The sequence below is a fragment of the Mercenaria mercenaria genome, chromosome 6 (genome assembly GCF_021730395.1).
Source record: "Mercenaria mercenaria strain notata chromosome 6, MADL_Memer_1, whole genome shotgun sequence".
NCBI lineage: Eukaryota > Metazoa > Mollusca > Bivalvia > Venerida > Veneridae > Mercenaria > Mercenaria mercenaria.
In genome coordinates, this window is record NC_069366.1 from 69,035,846 (window position 1) to 69,060,201 (window position 24,356).

At 34.2% G+C, this 24,356-nt stretch overlaps 1 protein-coding gene across 1 annotated transcript; it reads right to left on the bottom strand.

Annotated features, from left to right (window-relative positions):
* Positions 1–14,106: 14,106 nt before the first annotated feature.
* On the bottom strand, positions 14,107–16,184 carry LOC123550065 (probable G-protein coupled receptor 139). The gene has a single exon (XM_045338506.2). The coding sequence runs from the start codon at positions 15,717–15,719 to the stop codon at positions 14,616–14,618; it is 1,104 nt and encodes a 367-aa protein (XP_045194441.2). The 5' UTR covers positions 15,720–16,184; the 3' UTR covers positions 14,107–14,615.
* Positions 16,185–24,356: the final 8,172 nt, after the last annotated feature.

Sequence of the window (24,356 nt, forward strand, 5' to 3'; positions counted from 1 at the left end):
CCATGCTGGTCGCACACCCACTATGTTGGTTTTCTCATGGCACGGCTCATTTTGATTTTGAAAAATGTGTGGTGAAAACTTCGCATAAGTTTTTGAAATAGGAAAGCTGGAATGACATTCACTGAACAATCGTATCTGCACTTATATTAAATTACTAATAACATGTGTAAATGTTGAGTTCTGCTGAACCCAGGTTTAGAGGGCATGAACGGTTGCTTGTATTTCCACTACCATACATGAACAGGCTTAAATGTAATTGTAATAAATACAAGGATCTCACTCCAGAGCGTTTTTAAACATGTGAAAATTCTTCAGTCTAGATCATAGCTAACACGTGCACTTATCTTACACGGTATCTTCATGCTATTTTCGCGCAGTTTTTGTTCTGCGATCGCCATGTATTGAAAGTCATGTTACAAAAATGTTTTAAACAAAGCATAGGCTATAAAGTATGTTGTACATGTCCGAAATAATTGTAGTTTGCGACGGTTTAATACAATGATATTGCTGCGGCTGCATGGGTTTATAAACATTTCACGGTCAAAAATACGGAAATCGTAATTCATCAACTAAACACATCGAAAACACAGCAAACAATATTTCGGCTTATATTCTCATGCAAAAAGAAAAAAAAAACTTTAAAAAATTAGATGTTCATGTTACGGACGGATTCAATCTGACTAAAGTACATCTCCTATAACGCTACGCATAGGATCTGAGAACGACCTATTCATAGCCTCGTTCTGACGACCCTTTCGCTAGCCAATCAGAGCCTAACTTACAACATCTTGCAAATCTACATGTAGTCTTGACTTTTGATATTTACAATTCTTATGTCGTAAAGTGTCAGATAGCTGGCTAGCTCTGTCGATAGGCTACTTGCTTCGTAAGCGAGGGATCCCGAGTTCGAGCCCTGGAATGACTGCACATTTTTCTTACTCTTTGACATTCGAACAAGTCGTCTGATTGGATAAAATAAAAATAGCAATACTGGAAATCAAAAATATACAGAAGACGAATGTGAATGGGTCGTTCTCAGATCTTCGTTTAGAAGATCAAGTATTTTAGTCAGATTGCGGACAGATTTATCCTGTAGAAAAAATGTCACCAGAATCTGCAACCTGAAGCACATTATTTTAAATATTTACAGTTCTACAGAACCGTCACGGATTTGCTGCATTCTGTTTGTCGAGATCATTGAAATATCAAGTCTTATCACTGACAGTTTCGTATATGAGTAAAGTATGAAATCTCAAAGTCTCAGTGCGTCTCAGTACGTTACTGACATACTAAGGTTAATTGTTTGCAATACATATGCTCATTAACAAAAATAAGACTGACATTCCTATTATGAATATGACATCTGCGTATGATATTTTCTTCAACTTTCGATCGGTAGAAGTTAACTTTGATCAAAACAACGTTTACAGAAATTTTGTTTGATAGATGGGGTGGGGCGCCTCACTCACCTGCTTATTAGTTTTGTTCATTCAATGACATATCACATCAAAGCACTTAATGAGGTATATTTACGGAAAGAAGAGCGAAAAAGATTTGTGATTGAACTGCCAGTGCTGATGAAATAGAAACAATAACAATAATCTACAAATAAGTTCCCAAGGTGTCAGAAAATACAATATGTTTTGCATTAAATGAATTTCGATATCTTCATAACTTATCACACATGTACTAATCTTTAACAGAGAAATTGCATTGCCGGGGCTGTGACAAAATTGTTGAGAAGCATTTTATTGAATAAAAAGCTTTCAAATACAAAGCGACATTATTCATTGTTACATATAAGATTATTTCATACTTCATGCATGTAACTGACAACACAAAATAAGACATTTCCCTACTCGATGACACACTAACGCAGTATTTATTATGAGTGCAAGTACATTTATCTTAATATTGACAGTGGCGTACATATTTTTTCACAATCATGAAAATATTTAGGACATTAAAAGTTTGGATTAAAAAAAAAAAACAACCACATCAAAAGCATTTAAAGTACCTATGACTGATTTCATTTTATTCAACCTCGATCAGAATGAATTTTACACGAGAGCATTCAGTCACTACATGCACTTTGTTTTGAAAGATTTATACTAGCATATGTCTGTATTTAATAGAAAATACTAAATTAAATATACTTTGTATTGCGGTAAATTCAGCTGTTTTTCAGTTTTTTAACACTTACCTTTGTAATGTTGTACTACATGCACATACATTATATATACATATATTCGTGATTGAAACTCTAGATAGAATTGTTTGCAATCAAATCATGTTCAGTTTCACAAAAGAAAAATCGTCACTAAATTGGGAAAAACACTTTCCCAGTATAGGATTCGAACACATGACACTCACAAATAGTAAACATACTACTGAAGTCTGGTTTTCTAAATATAAGATAGAAGCAAGTACTTTTTGCACGAAGATATATTGGTAACCAAATACATATGACTGGAAATGCTGTTTGTTTAATTCTTTGTTAATATTGTTACGATTTTCCCAGGCAAGAAATAACGACTTTTATGCAAAAAGCAGGCACTGTGTATCATTGCGGAGTTTGAATGAACGATTCCCAATTCCCCAATATTTAATTCCTGTTTCCACATAACAAACTTTAAATTTCACTTTTCAAATATTCGCGATAGTCTTCTAAGAAAATCAAGTTTTCGTTAGCCTATTATCGGAAAGAAAAGCGCAAATAAAAATAAATACTTTGTCACTGTTATTCTTCCCGATTTAAAGTTACTAGTATGTGTTTGCCTCGGGTCTATCTTATTCAAATTAATTACCTCGATACCTCTATTGTTTTCGTCCTAACTTTAGCACATAAAATGATGTGCCTACACGTTCAGCGAGGGTCATGGTTTGATATCCTACTCTAGGAACGTCAGTTTTTACCATTTTGTAATACCTTATCTTTTTGAAAATTATCATGATTAAATAGCAAACGGTACTAGAGTTTAGAATAAAGTCTGATAATTGTAGCTAAATTGATACCGTTTACATGTGGGTGTGTGTTTGTGTGTGTGCGCGCGTGCGTGCGTGTTGGTCGCGTGCGCGTCCGCGTGCTGGGCTTACGTTGTGGTAGGCTGCGTTTTTGGAACGTGGCTTTCCCTGCTGGATATTTTTCCTTGTTTTATAATACTACAGCAGGTTGTAACTCTCGCTTCGGATTGTCCTATCAATGAGCAGCATTCTATTTATCACGTTTAAAAGTATGGTATTTGGAAGTATAGAACGCAACTAAATGAAAAGAACAAAACAATAAAAGCAAACTTACGGCCCTAGCACTTCAGCAAAACATCTATTACAGTACAAATGAATGTACTCCATGATCTAAAAGAAATAAAACAAATAAAAAGACAGTTTCTAAGTAAAGGGAGACGTTTTATGGCCGCTACATGGCACCGAAAGACTGCTGTTCCGATAGCTAATAAAATCTATAAGGATACTTATTCTTTTGTTCTCACTGTTCGCGAATACGTACATACTTTTAGTCAAAAGCATGACAATGATGACCAAATAATAGTAAATTGATTAAAGAGCTTTTTGGTCTCGCGACTTTTTTTAAATGTAAACGTTTTACTATGCAGCTAAACTTGTTTGCGCACGTCCATTCGTTAGAACTTTTCACAAGGTTTTTGGTTTCCGCATGACACGTTGTCTCATCATGGGAAATTTTGTGCTAAGTAATATTGAAATACCTTGTTGAACGATAGAGTTATGGAACAATGTTGTCATGTGACCTTGAAATTTGAACTAGGGGTCTGGGTGTTGCCGGAATAATGGACGGACGGAAAAGCCTATAGTCCCCTAAACTGATCATCAACCAGTAGGGGACTAATAAGTTGGTTGTGGGCATGCATGCTACCGTCTACGTCTTGTGAACCCAGCTGAAGCAACACTAAAATACATGTTACAAGTACGACTATACAATTTAGAGACATCTACCAATGTATTCATAGGCGGTGTACATGGAATTTTCAACGATACACAGTGCAAACAACTTTCTGTTGTGACGACACAGTGTCTAGTTTCTTAATTGGATGGATCTGTTTCATTGAATGTCCGGTAGTTCTCGCTTAGATTTGTTTACTCGGATCAATATTTAATCAGTTTCAAAAATGTTGTGATTAGATTTGCTATAAAGACAATTTAGATTCTATTAAACAATTCAATCAGTTAGTAATTTATTGAAAAAATGTTTGGTGAAAAATATTCTCACCCATGTTTTTTTTTTCTTCAAATATTTCTGCTGGTATTTTACATTAAACAATTAGATGCTGTATGGTTTGGATTTCGGAAAACAGTTACCGATTCTGGTATGACAAACGGACAGAATCTTATCGTGTTTTAACCGTGCTGGAGAAGCTCATCTTACACCCCGGGGTGTAAAATGACTCACGTTCTGTATTTTCTGAATGAATGAGTAATTCATGCACTAATATTATAAAACAGCGCTTAAAAGAAAAGCTTTTGTTTTACTGTATTGCTTCCTTTAACTGAACAATACGGTATGCAAGAAAAATAACCAATCACTTGTTGAAGGTTTGGTTGTAAGTATTTGACTCTCGGGGAACTCTTTTTCGCTAACTTGCTGCCCTCAACCCATGGGCACCTTTTACCAATAAAAGAGTCTTATCTTCTTGCATTTCAGACATGATTTTCCCGTGTTTCGCCAGTCCTATCAAAACTCGTTTTACACCCCGGGGTGTAAGATGACTCAGGTTCTGTATTTTCTGAATGAATGTGTAACTCATGTGCTGATATTATAAACTAGTGCTTAAAAGAGAAACATTTGTTTTACTTTATTTCATCAATTAACTGAACAATAAGGTATGCAAGAAAAATAACCAATCACTTGTTGAAGGATTGGTTGGAACTATTTGGCTCTCGGGGAACTCTTTTCGCTAACTTGTTGCCCTCAACCCATGCGCACCTTTTACCATTGAAAGAGTCTTATTTTCTTGCATATCAGACATGATTTTCCCGTGTTACGCCAGTCCTATCAAAACTCGTTTTACACCCCGGGGTGTAAGATGATTCGCGTGTTGTAATTTATGAATAAATGTGTAGATTCATACGCTACTGTAGCCAAATAGTGCTTGAACAAAAGCATTCATTCTATTTCGTCTACTATTGATGAATGTTGTATGCAAGAAAAAGAATATATCACTAATAGAAGATGCGGATGGAAATATCTATCTCTAGAGTGACTGGTTTGCGGAAAATTGTCAAAACCTCGATATCGCCTAAACAATTACCCTCGAGCCAACTGGATTATGGTTAAAAATTATTCTTAATTTTAAAGAAAGCTCATTACTTTTCGGAAAATATATTTTAAGAGAATACAAAAACAGTTGACATATAGAACATTGAAAGCAAGAAATCTTCAAATGTGTCTGGCATTTTAATCCAGAAAAATGAATGATCAGTCACGAATGATCAATCGGACTGACAATGTACGGATCCTAGCAGCGTTCCCTGTGGAATATTTACTTTATCGTTTCATCATTTGTATTGTAGTGCGTAGGAAGACAAAACATCATGAAAGAACCAGTAAGAGATGCTTCCATATAAAAGGTACTAGGTTTAAATGATAAATACAACAGTCAGAAGATGCCTTGTTACAAAATCAATTTTATGAAAATAGATTGAATGGATATGTTGATACAGCTTTCTCATAGACACTTCATTCGACAGATTTTTTTATGAATCCTGTTTCATGAACATTGAAACAACTACAGGAATTGGCATAAAATGTTAACATACATAGACTTGATGTATTTTCCCTTGGGGAAATATCATACAATGGAAGATAAAACAGTAAAATGATATCAAAGTAAAATGAAAATTAATAGATATGTTGAATGATATTCAAGTACAAACACTTGAACTGTATTTTGAATACAGTCAAAAGATTTTAACGAATCGCTTACAACAAAAGATTAACAAAATAAGTTAAATCATGTTCTGAATGGGTGTATGATAAATATCAATTTGCATTTAAATATTATGGTAAGTCTTTCATTTGCATGACGTTGTCCAGCATATTGCATTTTTAGTCTTTACCGGTATCATGTGATTTGCTCTGTAATTTACATCAGTCTTGCGCGGAAGTTCTAACTTACTAGGTACGAATTCAAAGCTGGTCTGATTTTAAAATAAAACAAAAATGTTTATTTTATCATCGATTACGTCAAACAGAACACATTGAAAAGAAAATAGTCTGGTGTAAGTGTTCTCTGGTTCGTTTTGATCTTACAATCATGTCAGGAATTCGATAATAATAATAATAATAATAATAATACATTTATCTACATTCATAAATATTATGTCAAGCTCGCCTGCTGAATGAAGAAGGTGCTTATGAATTTTACACATCTTCGAGATCTTGTAAGTCGTTATTTTATTATCTAGACCACCCAGTATGTAACAGCAGTGTCGACTGTACACAAAACTTGTATGTGATCTATTTTAGACAAGTTCAGAAAAAGGCATAACTTGACTACGATAACAGCAATATTATCTTGTCATTCGGTTGGTATTATCATGGGGGAGGCATGTATGAAGTACATTTGAGTTGAGACGATCTGAGCTTATTTAGAATTTTAATAAAGGTGTTGGTCCGCGACGCGAACGCCGGGTATAAAGCAATACTTATGTGATATTCGGTAGGACGAGCCTAAAATGGTATACTTAGGATACATAGGCTAATTATGAATAATAGATATCGCCTTGACAAGAATCAAACATTCTAAGAACTAGATGATTGATGAGGTATTCAAATCAAACAAAACACTATCAAGTGTCTTTTAAATATGATTTATAAATATTACATTTTGATATATTCGTGTTTCTGGGCTACCAATCATCAGTTTTTCACCCGTCTACATATCAGATATCAGACATAAATATTATGAAAGAGAATAAGAAGTGTGAAGATACTGCTGTGATGAATGATATATACTTGATCTATATATATATACTAACGCTTCTGTTCAAAAGGGAAAGAGTTTTATATTGTTTGTTTTAGAATATCCTTGTCCGATTAGACGATTTCAATGGTATTATTCTTCCCGTCGTCTTATTATCCTTTCAATCATTATTGCCACGTATTTTCCCCAAAAATGACATGGTGTTTGATAACCCGATATGAATATTGTACTGTCGACATCGACACCACGACAATACGACGCTATTATGCGATATTGATATCGTACTACTGACCACGATACCATGACAAAAAATTTCGATGGCACAAAAACACGATGCGACAGTACTACAAAACAATCCGATAGCACAATAATATGATGCAGCACTGCGATATTGTCGTGTTGTCGCATCATGTTGTCGTGCATTGGATCATTTTATCGTTTGTCGCATCGTGTTGTCCTGTAATTGTGCCATGTTAATGTAGTAACACTTTTATACCTGTATGGACCGACAGTACGATGAGGGGATCAGAACACCGTAGCTATACGCCATCCATCGTGTTATGCAAAACATATATATGATTATGACTGTACTTGTTTCGCTTGCACTCGTGCTAGTTTTGAACATGCGTAACATGTTTTACGCATGCGTATTAATTCCGCAATAATTGGTCTAACAATATTCATCGTTCTTGCAATGTACCAAGAATTTTATCACATTATGCAGGTTTACGTTTTTGCTTTTATGATATGTTTAATAATTCTGTGTCGATGGATCAATCTTAAAATAGACTGTTTTTGTATTGACCTTTCATACTATTTATAATACAGTCAAATGACTTTTGTAATACTATTGATTTTTGATACAGTCGGGCGGATTAAGTTCGGCACTAGTGTGCCTTTTTTGTATTTTGATTATGCATTTTCATTTTTCTTAGTTTCATCAGATGAGAAAATTTAGCAAGACTTATGAGTTGTGTGAAGCTTTCAGTTCCACTATGTTACGTAGTGTTCTTGCTCAATCAGTGAAAATGGAGAATAACTATTAGAAAAAAAACCAAAGAAAAATATCAAACAGGGAATGCCACGCACAAAAAACGCAGCCTCCCCAAAACGAAACCCCCAGCACGCAGACGTGCGCACAACACACACATACACACACACACGCCCAAAGCCAACACATAAGGACAAAACGAACAACACACACGCGCACAAAGCCAACACATAAGACGAAACGAACAAACAAAGGAACACAGTGGGGCACCGCCTTGGAACGGTCAGTGGCAAAAACACCACATGGGAGCTTAAACCGGTTTATGGTGCACCTAACCTCACTCTTACCCCCACCATGTTCCAAAGACATGGGACAATGTAAATAAAAGTAATCCCCTCCAGGTGAATCTCTTACACACGTAATGGAAACAAAAAGGCATGGCATGTAAAACACAAAAATGCTCGTATATAAATATATAAAAAACAAACTTTAAGATCCAAAAACGTATGTACTCAATGCCTTTTCAGAAGACAGAGCAACAAGAGAAACACCCTTAAGGGCCCGACGAAACAGGCCAGAAGACAAATATCAAAACAGTTCAGTCCTGGTAGGATTTAAAAACTGCTCATCATAGAGTCCTCCCCGTCCTCCGTCAGACGCAATCAAAGAGGGAAGCCTAGTGTCCAACTGTAAACGGGTTGAACACTAAACATGCGGTATGTCTCAAAACAGTTGGGTCGTAACCTCTTTTAATAAAACGTTTGATAATCTTTCCAAATACATTTGGAAAATTACCGTGACCCAAGATCTTACGAAGTTTGTAAACCACATCCCCATAAAAAACGGGTTTAGAAATACCTTCTCGCAGAAGTGTCTTTAAATTACTATTGAATTTTAAAACTAAATCAAATTACGATAATAAAATTTAGCAAAATATTTACGCAATTTGTAATAACGGTAGCCTTGCTGAAGAAGTTTACCTGTAATATATTGATTACGTTCATTGAAATGCTTGACATGACTACACGCTCTGGCAAACCGAATTAATTGAGAAATATATACCCCATAAGATGTAGCCTGAGGTACATCCCCATCCAAATGGGGAAAATTTACAATACTAAAATTAAAATCATCCCTCTTGTCATAAATTTTGGTATGTATAAAATTGTCATAAACAGAGAGATGTAAATCTAAAAATGAAGCATCAGTATAGGCCTAAAGCAATTTTTACTGCCGTAACACTCGTAATATTGTATTATGTTTTCGGTTTTATTTTCGCTAACTGCTCGACTGTACCCTAGTGTTTGCCTTTATGTTTATAACATTTCGTCACAATGCATCTTTCTTCCTCTAAACGAGTAGGCACATGGTCTTCTCTCTATCAATCAACAGCGCATCATGCCATACAGTCTATAGTAAATGCTTGTTGTTTGTTTTGGGTTTAACGCCGTTTTTTTCAACAGTATTTCAGCCATGTAACGGCGGGCAGTTAACCTAACCAGTGTTCCTGGATTCTGTACCAGTACAAACCTGTTCTCCGCAAGTAACTGCCAACTTCCCCACATGTATTATCAGAGGTGGAGGACGAATGATTTCAGACACAATGTATTTTATCAAATCGTCACGAAGAACATACGCCCCGCCCGGGGATCAAACTCGCGACCCCGCGATCCGTAGACCAACGCTCTCCCTACGGAGCTAAGCGGGCGGGCTTTATTCAAGCTTGCATGTATTTGATATAATGTTTGGTAAAATAGAAATAAACTTATTTTAAAAAGAGAGATAGTCATTATCGCTTATTATAGACTTAAAACTTGGATGAACTTCCCTAGTGAAGTTTAGGTCTAGACGACGCGGTTAGGCGATTCATGTTTAATTTGTCGTTCATTTCACATGAACTCCGAAAAAAATGCATGTCTTGTATTTACACTGTATTTCCTTTCCACCTGTAAAAAGTTATATTATAAATTGAATACATTTTGTTACATTTAACATTAAAACAGCTTCCGGGCCATTCTGTTCATCTAAGGAACGTTCTCCCTGACTATACGCGGACGTCGTCAAAACAGCGATCCGTTATCACGAAGCAGCGTTGTCGTAACTTTGGTGTCTTTCCTTTTGCTATTCATACAAAATGTACGTCAACATTATAGGGCGAGCGTGCACAGTTCTTTGTGGATTTCCGATATATTGAGTTAAGCAACAGTTAAAGCGTATGTATATCCTTTCAGTTTAATAGGACATCGAAAATATGCTATACTTCTACGCTACGAAAGAACTGAGTTATTACATTACATGTGTGAACATACTTTATGCTGATTTTACTAGTATATCATTATCGATATGATATGTTTCACTTTTTATATAAATGCAATTTATGCAATATACTTCACGAAGGCCAAATATCAAATATTCCGGTCACTAACGTTATTTTATCTGAACCTACAGATCTATTCATCATGGTTTAAACTCTGAAATTAGCTAACTTTGCATGAATGTGCATTCTGCAGTTTCTGTCAACACAGAGATTTCATTAGTATAAATTTGCCATAAAAATATATATAACCTATGGATATTTTCCAGTCCTAGTCTTATGTTTTTCATAAAACGGGCTACGTTTAATAACAGTCATTCTTGCATAAAAACTACTTTTTTCACTGGATCCGCCCATGTATTAACGGGAGAAAAATCGTGTGCAAACAAGGCAATTCACGTGCTGTTAATACCCGAATGCTTCCCCAGGGACGTATATGTAATTCTGTGCAGATTGACATCTGGTACCTGCGTCTTGTTTCTTTCATAAAAACCTCATCTAGAAGCATTAAAGATGCAGTCTAAACCATAGAATGTTTTACTGTATCAATAACTAACGCCAAATGCGCTGCCCCCACATTGTTCGTACTTGTTTCTTCCCTTGTTTACTTCCCTTTTAGAACTCGGCGTCAATTCAGATTTTGTAGACAACCGTGAATGTTAAAGAGTCGCGTGTTTACCTGTGCGATTCTTTGTTTTTAGGAATCATATTTATGATATTTTTGGTAAGTATCAGTCGGCATGTTTTTATCTAATTTCTCGAAGAATTTATATAAACAGCTTGGAAGCTTGACACTACGTTCGTACTCATCCGTAATCCAACTGCGTGTCGGTACTCAATATAACTCGAAAGTAAAGTTATTATTCTTGAAATTGTGATCGAGTCCACCAAATTTTGAAATGATATGAACAATTATTGGTAATTTTATGTTTGTAATAATGAGAGATAAAAAAAGTCGCTTAAAAACCTTCAGGATGTGCTTTTGATAGTGTTGTTTATTTCCGGGCCCTGGATACGAATATTTAAAACATGTTTACCGTTTCCAAGAACAACAGGAATGGTAAATAAAAATGTATCGGAATCGTCAATTCATCACATATGAAAACAATACATAAATCGTCGTGAAATATTTTTTATGCAAGAAAATACCGACAATACAAGTTTATTTTGTGTTTTAACGTCTGCGGAAGCCCTTGGGATATGTTTGTGACCTCGACCTTCGGTCTCGGTCACAAACAATCGCGCGGGCTTCTGCAGACGTTAATACACAAAAAAAGTGATTTGCTCATGAATATGCATCATCGTGATATAAGTCCTTCGTACCTAAACTCCAAACAATGATTTTATTCAATCACTGTTTGGGAAATATTATGCCTTAAATGAATATCAAACGTTCCAAAAAAAACAACGTAACCGCCTCAAAATGAAACCCACAGCACGCAGACATGCACACCTCTTACACACAGACATACAAGCAAACACACGCGGACAAAAAGAACACATTGGGGCACCGCCTTAGAACGGTCAGAGGCAGTGGTTTTTAATGTTTTGGCTAAATTTAATGCTTTCAAAATATAATGAAATATCTTAATATTTTGATGTCTTAAGAGGAATACTACAGGGGATATAATACAAAAATATTTACTATACAACATGTAAAGGCAGTCAAATCATCATGATAACACTTTGACGATGAAAATACATAACCACTGTCTAAACAAGTTAGTGCGTAAAACAATTAGTATAACATGAATGTCATTATTAAGAGTAAACAGTACAGTAAAACTTTATTGTTTTTCGTTGCTGAAATTACAATATTTTACACGGAATGAAAAAGTCCGTACCTATTTTGCAGACATTTATATATTTCCATAATTTAAAGCAAATTATCATTTAAGTTTCGTAGCTTGTTTGAATATGTAATATGTGCACATGATTAGTTCTGAGCGGAGCCTGAGTGTAAGTATTAATTTGTCTTCCTTATATATTTCGATATCACACGGCAAACAAATAATTTTTCTTTCTATTTTATGCTAATTTTTGATGACAACGATTTATTTTTATGTTAAATGCAGATTCAAATAAGACCGTTACTTAATATTAAAATTTGGAATTATTTAGGCTTTCCTGTAACACTTTTGCATTTGCAAAATAACCATGGACACTTACGAACAATGATATTGAATATTGGTGATAAGGTCTGTGAAATCAACACGTCAAACCACCAGTTATTTACTGCATTTAATTTTTTTACTGTAAATAATGATTCACAACTGATAAATATCAACCAATGTCGATAGTTTAGTGATATTTTATGCAGTTTTGTAATGTCTGAAGGATCTCATATGCTGACGGATTTCACGCTACATCGGAAGCTTATGATGTTTTGACTTGCCTTCTGAATGCGTAATATGATTATTTCCACCAATCTATGTTTAGCTGAATCAAAAAGACGACTTATATCAACAAGCGTTTGGCTAAAAGTGACTGGACTCAAGATACTGGCTTTAGAATCGAAGTTTTGTCGTATTATGAATATAAGAACATGAACTTTTGTTTCTAAACTATCTGAAAAAAATGCAAAATCAAGAAAAAATGTCCACGGCAATAAAACAGTTCCTGCATTCCTGACCAATACACCACGAAGGAATACATCAATGGTTAAATAAAACGCTACCTACTGTCTACCCGTATACAGGGACGTAGCCACTTCCATGCCAGTCAAAGAAAAACAAGGACAAATATCAAACAGGGAATGCCATGTCCCAAAAACGCAGCCTCCTCAAAACGAAACCCACAGCACGCAGATGTGCACACCTCACGCATGCACGCACGCACACACACTCGCATACAAAGCAAACACACGAGGACAAAACGAACAGATAAAGGAACACAGTGGGGCACCGCCTTGGAGCGGTCAGCGGGAGCTTAAACCAGCCACAAATATTATTAGTAGAAATTAACTCTGAAAAATGAAATAGTATTTTATCTGAAATTCATGTTTAGTCTTGGGCATTTGTATGACTTGGTCACTGTTTATTATTGAACTTAGCCTTTTGGTGCATTTACTGAATTTAGCCTTTGAGGGAAAATTTTGGTCATGTACATTTGTATGGCTTGGTCCCCAGGATCAGTCATCAATGTTTATGACGAAAATGGAAATTTAGCGGATTTATTAAGAAACTGTTTCGGGGCAATTTATTGTATTTAGCCTTTTAGGGCAAAAGTTAGTCTTTTGGGACAGTTTTTGAATATAACCTTAGGGGTTAGCCCGTTTTTTTTCTTGGGGGGGGGGGGGCATTAACGTATTGCTGTAAGGTCGCCCTAAACGAAAATTTGTTCGGTGATTGGTTGACCTAAAGGGGTAAACATGACAAGTGCGGGAACCATGTCCAAGATATCCAAACTATAGAAATATGAACCACACTTTTTATTCACATGCCAATTTTAATTTAATTACTTTATTGAAACAAATATACTGGTAAAGGCTTGTTTTCAGTCGGTGTTGCTGTTTGACAATTGGTTGACCTCGAATGTCCCAGTAACAATACAGAAGTACACTAGTAGATATCTATGCTTGTAAGTAGTTGCCTGAGTCAAGAGTTGTCATTCTTTACGAACACAGGCACAAGATAAATGTTAGAAATTCGATAATTCATACCAACAAAACTTCCATATAATTCACATTAAATTTGTAAAAATTATTTCGTAATTTGAAAGACAGAGAAATTTATCAAATGTGTGCCTCCATTTAAGGTGTTTGGCTAAATCTCTATCTTCTAAGTATTCTTAGACTTTTAAAAATATGGACAAAATTATATCTTTGTGCGACTCGATATTTTCTGAATTTTGCTATGTTGTTTATAACATGTTGCTTTAAATTGATGGTTAATAGCAAGAAGTATATATGATACTTCATAAGATATAAGCAAAATAATAAATGGTGTTTAAATGTTTATTCATTTTAAAAGGAAGAACGTGTTATATTGTCACTTTACTGCTGTTGTCAAGTGATCCTCCTCCGCCAGAAAATATGAAAAGGACCGCCTTAAGTTGCCCAATTGCAAATTTCAAACGAGATATAGCCAGATTTTGATAGAGGTGTATTGAGGTCGAGAGTGGGTCAGATTTTACGGCGAGTCAAAACTTCAAGGTCATATATTTAAAGTGGATCTTCCCATTCAGGTATTAGGGCTTCAGTACTTCCATGAAGTTATAACTGCATCATATTTGTTTCATTTTTCCACATGTCTATCCATCTGATATATATTTTCATATGTCTACCTAAATATAAACTAAAATCTCTAAATATTACTGCATATACTAGTTCAGCAAAGCGCTGATCCACATTTTCTCACAACCGTACTCCATCGTCCAGATGCACATTTGTACAACGAGCCTCTGTTGTATTTACTTTGCATAGTCGGTAACTGTCAGTCGAACTTCTCATTGATTGTCTACGGAAGTTATTGTTACAACAAAAAATCAATGCCTTAAATTGGTTTCTAAATTTCTTCCCTGTAGCGCAATATAGAAAGAAATTGATACTGTGATTGGTGTACATTAGCATTTCTGCTATAGTATTAATAAGCTTTCGTCTAGTGAGCGCATAATCACCTTCAGTGTCCTCTGCAAATGATGTATATATCAACACTATGACCATAGGAAGCGTTGTAACCAGAAAGGCAAATGAAACAACCAGTAACATAAAGGTGATTTTCTTGCTCATTTCTCCTTCAGGTCTGTGTTGTGTTTGTTTTGATGAAAGAGATGAGTGCTGTCTTAAAACATCTCTTTTTTTCTTTGCAGAAATCACGTTTTTAATAATGAAACTGTTCAGTATGAGTATGATTGAGAAAGGCACAAAAGAATAAATTCCAGCATCTACCCATGGCCAAATATCTTCAATTAAACGAGTATACACCGGTTTTGCCTGACATGTAGCAATAATAGTGTCATTATAAGAGAAATGTTGCAGTTGAACTGACCATAGAAAATGACAATTTATAACACAGAAAAAAGACAATAAAGCTGCAATACTTATACGAGCATTTCTTGCATTGCATAGTCTTGAGGCTTTAAGAGGAAACATGACAACTATAGTTCTCTCAATAGTAACTGCCACAATTAGCCATACAGATGTATCACTACTAAAATAACCGAGAAATTTCACTAATTTGCATATAATGTTATTAAAATCCTCAACATCTATCATGAATTGTCCAAGCCAAAGTCGAAACAATCCAATATATAACACTAATAAATCCATCAATGCTAAAACACTAAGATAACTGTACGTTGATGCTTTCTTTACATTTTTCAGTAAAATGAAAAACGAGAAAAGATTACCAAGGGTACCGATAATTAAGAGAATTGGCGGCACAACTAGAAGTATTTGTTTGTGAGCCACATAGTCGGGGTATTGCATCAACGGTTCTTCGTAGGCATGAATATACATTTTGTCGGGTTCTCGTTTCAACTCATTGACCCTGCCAATAATATCCTTTTGTTAATGTCAGTTAATCCGTTTTCATCGTCAAAGTTACACGCTCAATTACAGACCGCTATTTCACAACAAATACATCTTTATGCCACATTCTGTTCAGCTTGAGTAGAGGTTTTCTCCGTTGTCTGGATATAGAATTCATTCAATTATGTTGCTCATATTCTTAGAAAATAAGAATGACACTGTTATTAGACACTGTCAGAAAAGTAATATTATATTACGAATTTCTCTCCAAGCATGTAATAAACACTTCAATAATTAGCAAAATTGGTTGTATTTTGTCTGTTAAAACTTCGTCAGAACATAATTTTGAAACATATTCCACTGTCCTTATATTTCTGTTTTAATTATACAGTTTACAAACATTCTTTTCGAGACAATATAGTTTTCTTATCTGCTGCGACGTCAACAATATCTGTACTTCCGTTACCTGGAACAAAAAAAAAATGTTATCTTTACAATCATTCACCTGCAATTCAACCTGATTAGAAAAGTCTCAGGTGCAAATTGACGTTTTTGCGAAAAGGAGGAACAATAATACCAAGTGTTTAAAAGTGTTATGACCGCATTGCAGATTTATCTTTATACCCTTAGTATATCAGCCGAGGCCAAGTTTGACATTACATGTGGCTTTTCAATAACACCTCAAGATACATTTATTGTGTTTTAAATATAGTCAACGTATCCAAAATAGTGAAATACATTTTCAAAAAGAATTACAACTTAAAAAAGATAATACCCCAGATTTAGAAGAGGTACTTTTGGACTTTATCTAACGGTTGTTATTGGTTAGTTACAAACAAATATATATAATTATATATGAAACAGGACACGATTTCAACTTTGAAATTTCACTCAATTGAACGCAGATGTTCCTCGAGAAACATCGTGGGGTGTCTGAATATCACAACATACACTTTTTGCAAGAGTTTGCGAAAAGTTGGAGGATTTTGATGATATAATAGGGTTATTATAATAGTAGCTTGATCTGGGATGCTGTAATCGGCTCTAGTTGATTTTTGCCAGATCGGATCTCACGAGGCGCCCGAGCACCGAGTGTGATCCGACCTTGCAAAATCCATGAGAGCCGAATACAGAGTCCCAGATCTAGCTAGTGTTATAACGACCCTTTTATTATATATCTCTACTTTTTTGTTTTATTGTTTTGTTATTGAGCGAAATCTTCATTGATTATTGATACTAAAATGGAACTCAGTGAAGTTTTTATGTGCGCTATTTGTAGAACTGTGTCAGGTCATGCATGATAAGTAGCCCGACAACATACAGTACGGAAGGTACAATACGGAATTAAAAAAAAAATACAATACGGATTTGTTTTCTGCCTGTTCATATTTTATTGTGAAATACAAGCAGAATTTTACAGAATTTATATAGGTACATAATAAAAAAATTTATATTGCATTCTAGCAAAACACCAACGTTCTTATCAATTTTAGGGGTTATGTTAACAGGACAGAGTAAACTTGTGTTAACAGAGGGATTTGTCTACTCGCGTGATGTTAAAACGCCTTCTTATATACGCGCCTTTCGTGGCAAAATGTAAACGTTTAAAGGCCTAATAAACGTAATGAAGCATGCAGCCATTCCCGCGCATTTCATAGAAATATAGTAACGTTGTAGAACAATAAAGTCATTAATTAGTTGTACACGTTTTTGCTAGAATAACATTAGCGCATGTTCATTTCGTGTAATAACATCTTCAGAATCCCCCAGAATTCCGCATATATTATAACACGAAAAATCGATGCGTTATATTTTCAAAACGGGACACCGCTATTACACACTACAGAAGTTTACTTATAACTGTTTTACCACTGACCGGTCAAGAAATACAAAACAAACATAAGATCACTTCTTTAACGTGTTCCTACACATTCTTTGCGGATAAAGTTAATAAACTACAGATGTTCCTATGAACGAATATTTTTTTTCTATTAAATAGTTTTTCTTTCTTACACAGTACCTAACAAGCAACAAAATACTTTTTTCTATCTTTCTTCCTTTTTTCTTTGTGGGTTTAACGTTGCACCGACACAATTATAGGTCATATGGAGACTTTCAAGGTAGAACCACCGACCTTCTGTAAGCCAGCTTGATGGCTTCCTCGCATGAAGAATTTAACGCCCCGAAGGAGACTCGAACCTTACCGGTGAGGGGCAAGAGATCTGCAGTCAAAGACCTTAACCACTCAGAGTTTATGTTCCGTTAACAGCCGAACCGACATAACTTTATCATTACAAATATTTTCCATATGAAATATTTCCTGCAAAACTAGTGTTTAGAAAACCGCTTTTAAAGAAAAATATCCACCTGGATAATTGTCTTATAGATATGTATACAATTCAGTATATAATTCTTTCCTAATTCAGTCTAAACTACTACCATGATAGTCAAAAAGCACAATGTGTGAATCTTGTTTCTTTTAGCGATGCTGTTACTTGTTTTATAAGCTCTATTTGATTACACATCAAACGAAAGAAATTCTACGGTAACGTGAACACATGCTAACTAATAAAAGCGGCGATTAAATAGTTTGCAAATATCTTAACTCATACTATTACAGGCAGTCTAAATGTAAATAAGTATTGATGAGCAGTAACTCATGTATTTCTTATCCAGTTGAATATCATACAATCATTTCATATCTCAAGATAAATGAGATGGAATCGGAGGAGTTTTGGGCTAAAACATAATGCCAACTTTTACGACGCTCACAACAAATGTAGAGGAATATTTCTTATATTTGGTATTGTTATTTACAGTCTTGAGTTTACTTTTTATTTACCATTATTGTTATTAAAAGATAAAAAACGTCTCTATAATTTCCAAAACTTGTAATTACTATTCGATCCACTTCTTCCGTAGTAATTGTTCCCTAGGGTCTTCGTAGAAAAATACTATTATCATTATTGATATTATTATTATTAATATTATTATTATTATTATACCAGATTTATATAGCGCCCTTCTCATGATAAACACGTTCAAAGGCGCTTTACATAGCACAAAAACAGCCACGCAGGGCGCAAAATTCATCCCCTACTAGTACAGACACAGAGCGACGATCTGACCTGACCAGAGAGACAGAGTGAGATAACCCCGCCCCCACCCCACGAACAGAGAGAAAGAGAGACAGAGAGAGAAATACTTTTAGATAAAGGCTTGTCCGGCTAACTTAGCCTGGTTCTGTCATATTTCTGGTATTGTCATATTTTTTATAATCTCCGAGGGCGATATATTTTCAAAACATCTTAACTAGTTTTAAACTTGTCACCAAATAAAAAAAGTCGATTCTGATATTGAATGTTGATTTTCTATTGCAAAATTCTGCTCTGGCAGATAAGGACGTTCAAAAAAATAGTTTTTAATTTTACTTGTTAATGGATTGCTGTAAAGCATTCAGGATATCTTAGTTAACATCAATGCAAAATATTTATAAAATTTCGAATAATTTGAAGGTGTAAGTCCAGTTCATGAAACAATCTAGTTTGAACATAATTATTCATTAAATGTCAAAAAGCAAGATTAATAAAATCGAACCGAATATAAAAATTATACTTCTTAGAAAACAAATTTATTTCGGTACATTGGAAACATTCTAATTCAAATAAATAATTCAGCAATTATATCCAGATATAACATTGCACATACCAGTTTGGTAAATCATTCCTTGTTTATCCAAGAATCCAAAACAATAATAATGTTTTAGCAGGACATCTTATCAGAAATCAGGATTCATTATCAGCACAACTTGTGCTGCCCGTAGAACCACAAACACTTCATTGAAGTAATCGGATTTTATTTATTGGACAACCCAACGCTTGCAGAGCCACGTCTTCCCATAATAACATATGTAAAAGACATTTCTGTTCAAAGTAACGCATCATTCATCAATGTCTCTTTAATTCTAGAGGAGCAAAATATTTTCTGATCATTATTTGTCTACTGGCATTGGAAGAAAAGACCGGCTTAGCATCATTAGTGAGAAAGCTGGTCACAACAGTGCTAGTATGACATGTTCTGCGTTATTGTAACATTACGATATGGTCTTTCGAATTATTACAACTCTAGAGAAGCGCTGATTAAACCAGATACACGAATGTTAACAGATTGGCAGGTTGTAAAAGCTTTTAATAAAGTCTAAGTCTTGAATATGGTTAGTGGCGACCACTCTGAAAATTACAAAGAAATCAATAATTAAATGATAAAGGAAGTTCTATATAAGTAACGAACAAATCAATATATTTCGAATGTTAGACGTAGACTTAGAGTCAAAACCTTTTCAAACTGAGTGTTTCATCCAACCAAACTCAAAACTCAGGATGAATATGGCAGGAGCGCATGAAAAGAAATCATAGATATGGCCCAATATGTTCAATGAAAGTAGTTTTCAAGTTCTAAAATAAAAGCGTCATTTTAAAAGAAATGCTGATGAAAATGACATTTTAATGGTATTAGCTCCTACAGCTGAAAATAAAATGATTGAAGTATACATGTTTTGATTTTTGCTGGATTTAACGTCATGCCGACACAATTATAGGTCATATAGCGACTGTCCAGCTTTATATGGTGGAAACAAACCTAGGTGCCCCTCCGGGCATCATATCATCACGGGTGGGTTAAAACCACCGAGCTTCCGTAAGCCAGCTTCATAGCATACTCACATAAAGAAACTATATCAAATTTTACTTTATATTTTACGCATAGAATTCAAGACGAAAATGGACGAAAGTCCAACAGGAAATTAGAAAAAGTTGAAACACTACAGGTCGCCAAACACGCCAAAATTGAAAATGTAGTAGGCTCGGTTTTACAGAGCCTATCTATGAATGGTATTAGAAATGGATGCTACCATTCATGCCCTTAAACCCCAGGTTGAGATAGCTTCAAATCTGCACAAATTGCAAGTTTCAAATTTACAATTTAGAGATATTCGCAAAAATGTTCATATGGCGGTGTCAGTCAAGAAACTTAATTGTTCGAAAATACAAATCCAAATACATTAATAAATATTTGCGAACACTACGATGCTTTGAAATAGTGAGGGTTAAAAGGCCATGTTGCAGAAATTAGCATCACCCAAAAGTGCTACACCACATTAATAAAACATTTAAAGTAATATCCAAAGACAATGCAATATTATTAAAATTTATCCCTTTCTTAGATGCAATATTGTTACATCTTTTGTTTTTTAAGGAACATTCATTCAATCTTCATGTATATATAACAGACTTAGTAAGGGGCGATTCCCATGTCGGTGACTCAATTAAACTGAGTCTTGGTTGCATCTATGGTCCCAAATGATATCAAGTTTAAAGGTTATAAACATGTGTAAACATAAATTTATTATATTTGTAACGAGCAAATTGCGAATGAGGGTACCATCATTTTTCGTTTTACAAATAATCTTTAAAATCTTCATCAAGGTTATGGACCGGTAATAGTGTAGCAGAGTGTTCAATTCCTATACCATAAACCTACCTGGACTAATTTTTCAGGGTGGCATATGTTAAAGCCGGACTGGGACAAAACTATTTTTTAATTATTTTTCCTTTTTTTGTAAGTAAAAACTGTTTTTCAAGACTTGGTATTGATTTATTGCACAAAATATTTCAGCGTTTGAGCTAAATTTCTGTCCGATTAAATCCTTTTACTTGAGGATCTTCCCCCCCCCCCCAAAAAAAAAAAATATTATTGACAGTTTTATTTTGTGTTTTATAATTAATAACCGATATGTTTAGGTTTCTTTTATCAAAATTATCGGTATAATGAATTCTCTACGAACGTTTTTTAGAATGGTTACCACTTTGAAATTTGAGGAAATATCATAAATTATACAAAAAAAAAAAAAAAAAAAAAAAAAAAAAACAAACGACACGGTAAAAGTTGTTTAAAAAGTGAAACACGGGACGAAACAATGTTAACGTAAAGACTGTTTCAAGATCATGCAGTTTTTTTTAAACATTTCTATAACGGGTCCATTACCTTAATACAAGGTATTATCAAATCAATAAATAACGTTGTCATTAACGATTCAATATCCATTTTATACAGGATTTCTTCACAGTATATTATAAACAATGTATTACCGTAGATTTTTGTTTTGGTTGGGTTTAACGTCGCACCGACACAATGATAGGTCATATGGCGACTTTCCAGCTTTGATGGTGGAGGAATACCCCAGATGCCCCTCCGTGCATTATTTAGATTGACACATGATCTCTAAATTACTATGTCGACTGATATGTTCAATATTAAGAAGTTAATATACGGCTTGATTGTGCCGTCTTTCCATAATGGCACACCTAGTGTCATAATTGCCCGAGGACCATTATGAAACTAGGTGTGCCATTATGGCTAGAAGACACAATCAACCGTTTATTGATCTTTTTATTAATATATACCTTCGCTTCATACATATCTTGTTATTTTCATTTTACATATCTTTTCTACAGACTTATGGGGCCTAAGCATGATTTGTATTGATTTTTTATCAACAGTGCCGTCATTATTTGACATTCGATCTGAAAATGATTCAGCACCCTTTCACCCGCCATAATGACGTTGCTGCATGACGTCAACATCAGAACGCACTGACGTTCCAGCTACCCGCCGTTATGATTATGGCGCGTGAGGCGCACTGCGCCATTATAGATTCGTCAGCAGAGGCCGTAATGACCGTTTTAAAAGGCTTTTTTTACTATTTTTAGTAACGTATATGATAAAATGGTATTTTATTTTACTTTTTAGAACTATTAATAAATCTAACATTAAACATTTTCGTTTGCAACTATTCAAAGTTTTTTTTTTTGTATTTTGTATTCTACAGAATTTATTAACAGCAGACAGACATGCATTCCAAAAATTATTAATACAATTCAATTTTATCCAAAACTAAATCAGTTATAATGTTGTTGTAATGGTTTATTATACGTATGATAAGTGATGCATTAACATAGAAGAAAATCTTATTATTGAAACATCTATATCTAAATATTGTTTAAAATATTTGATTTTAGTATGTTTCACCGGGTGATTTTGTTAAGTAGTTTTCGAAAGAATGGTATTCCATCAGCACTACAATCATGATGTCGTTTATACGATAGTTATTTTATGCTCTTCAGTTCAATACTGAAATTTATCAGTGAAATAAAATTGATATTTTCACTGTTTCAAACAGTGAAAATATCATTTTTATTTTTCACTGGTACGGATCTACACTTGAATGCGAAATAATATGAACTACAAATAATAGAAAATTCCTTGCAAAATATTCTTCAGTAAAGGTATAAATGTATAAAACTAATAGCAGGATCATAAATATTTACATTATATTATAAATAAATGTACAATAAATCAGGAAACATAATAGAAATGTTTACATTTTTTCTACAAAGATATTTTGACGTTACGATATTATGACGTCATGATGCGATGCACGAGACGTTGCGCGGACAAACTGGATATAATTTGGTTAAAACCATTAAAAATGCATAAAATAAATAGAAAATTTGTTTGTTTCAGTGTAAGATCGTAATATATTTCACTCGTGAACACCATAATTAACATTTTCTCTCGTGGCTGTGCCACTCGTGAAAATATTGCATTATAGTGTTCACTCAGTGAAATATATTTCGATCTCACACAAAAACAAACAAATATCCTCTATATATTTGTCACAGTCTGAGACTATACGTTAATATTATTATGAAAACTGTATTAATCATTATTTTAGAAAACAAACACAAATGTTTTTAAATTTGTTATTTTATATAGTTTTTTGTGATAATGAAATTATTAAGAAGAAAATAAAAAACTAATTGTTATGATAATATATACCCCTACCCACAAAAAACACACAACAAAACACAAAAAAAACCTTAATATTTGTGAAAATGCTATTCGATTGACATTACTTATCTATACAGTTATAGTAACATATTTGCCAAATTGAGCAAGTGATAAGTCTGCACTTACCAGTTTAATAAATTATTCCCTGTCATGCTTAAACTCCCTGATGTAACAATGATGTAGAAAAACGTTTTGGGAATAAAGCGGTATTGGTTTTATTTTCAGAACCGCTGAAAGTGCTTGCACGCAAAGTTCTCAACAGTTCATTGAAGAATTTTGATCTTATTTATTAGATAACCGGGCACTTCTTAAAACGTACTTCCCTAATTACATATTTAAAAAGCATTGTAGTTCGAACTAACACGTCGTTAATCTATTTCTCTTTAATTAATACAAGCAAAGCCAACTAGCTTCTAGTTATTATTTCTAATGGCATGAGTAGTAAAAAGAACAAGTACAAAAATTAAACAGGACATCTACATTGAAAGAACGCTACTGCCCATAAAGCAGAAATGGTTAGATCTATTTAAGAAGGCTTACTGACACTAGGCAATAATGATTATTACAAGTCATAGTGACATTCAATAAAGCTATTCCCAAAGACTATAACTCTTTATAAAAACTAATTTAATCAGATACAGAATGGCAAGTGTTTGAGCTCCAGAGACACGGCAATAAGTTTTTTGTTTTGTTTGTTTTGTAACGTTGAACATTACA

What these genes read in the sequence shown, in the direction of transcription:
- LOC123550065 (XM_045338506.2), bottom strand. Translation starts at nt 15,719, where the DNA reads ATGTATATTCATGCCTACGAAGAACCGTTGATGCAATACCCCGACTAT.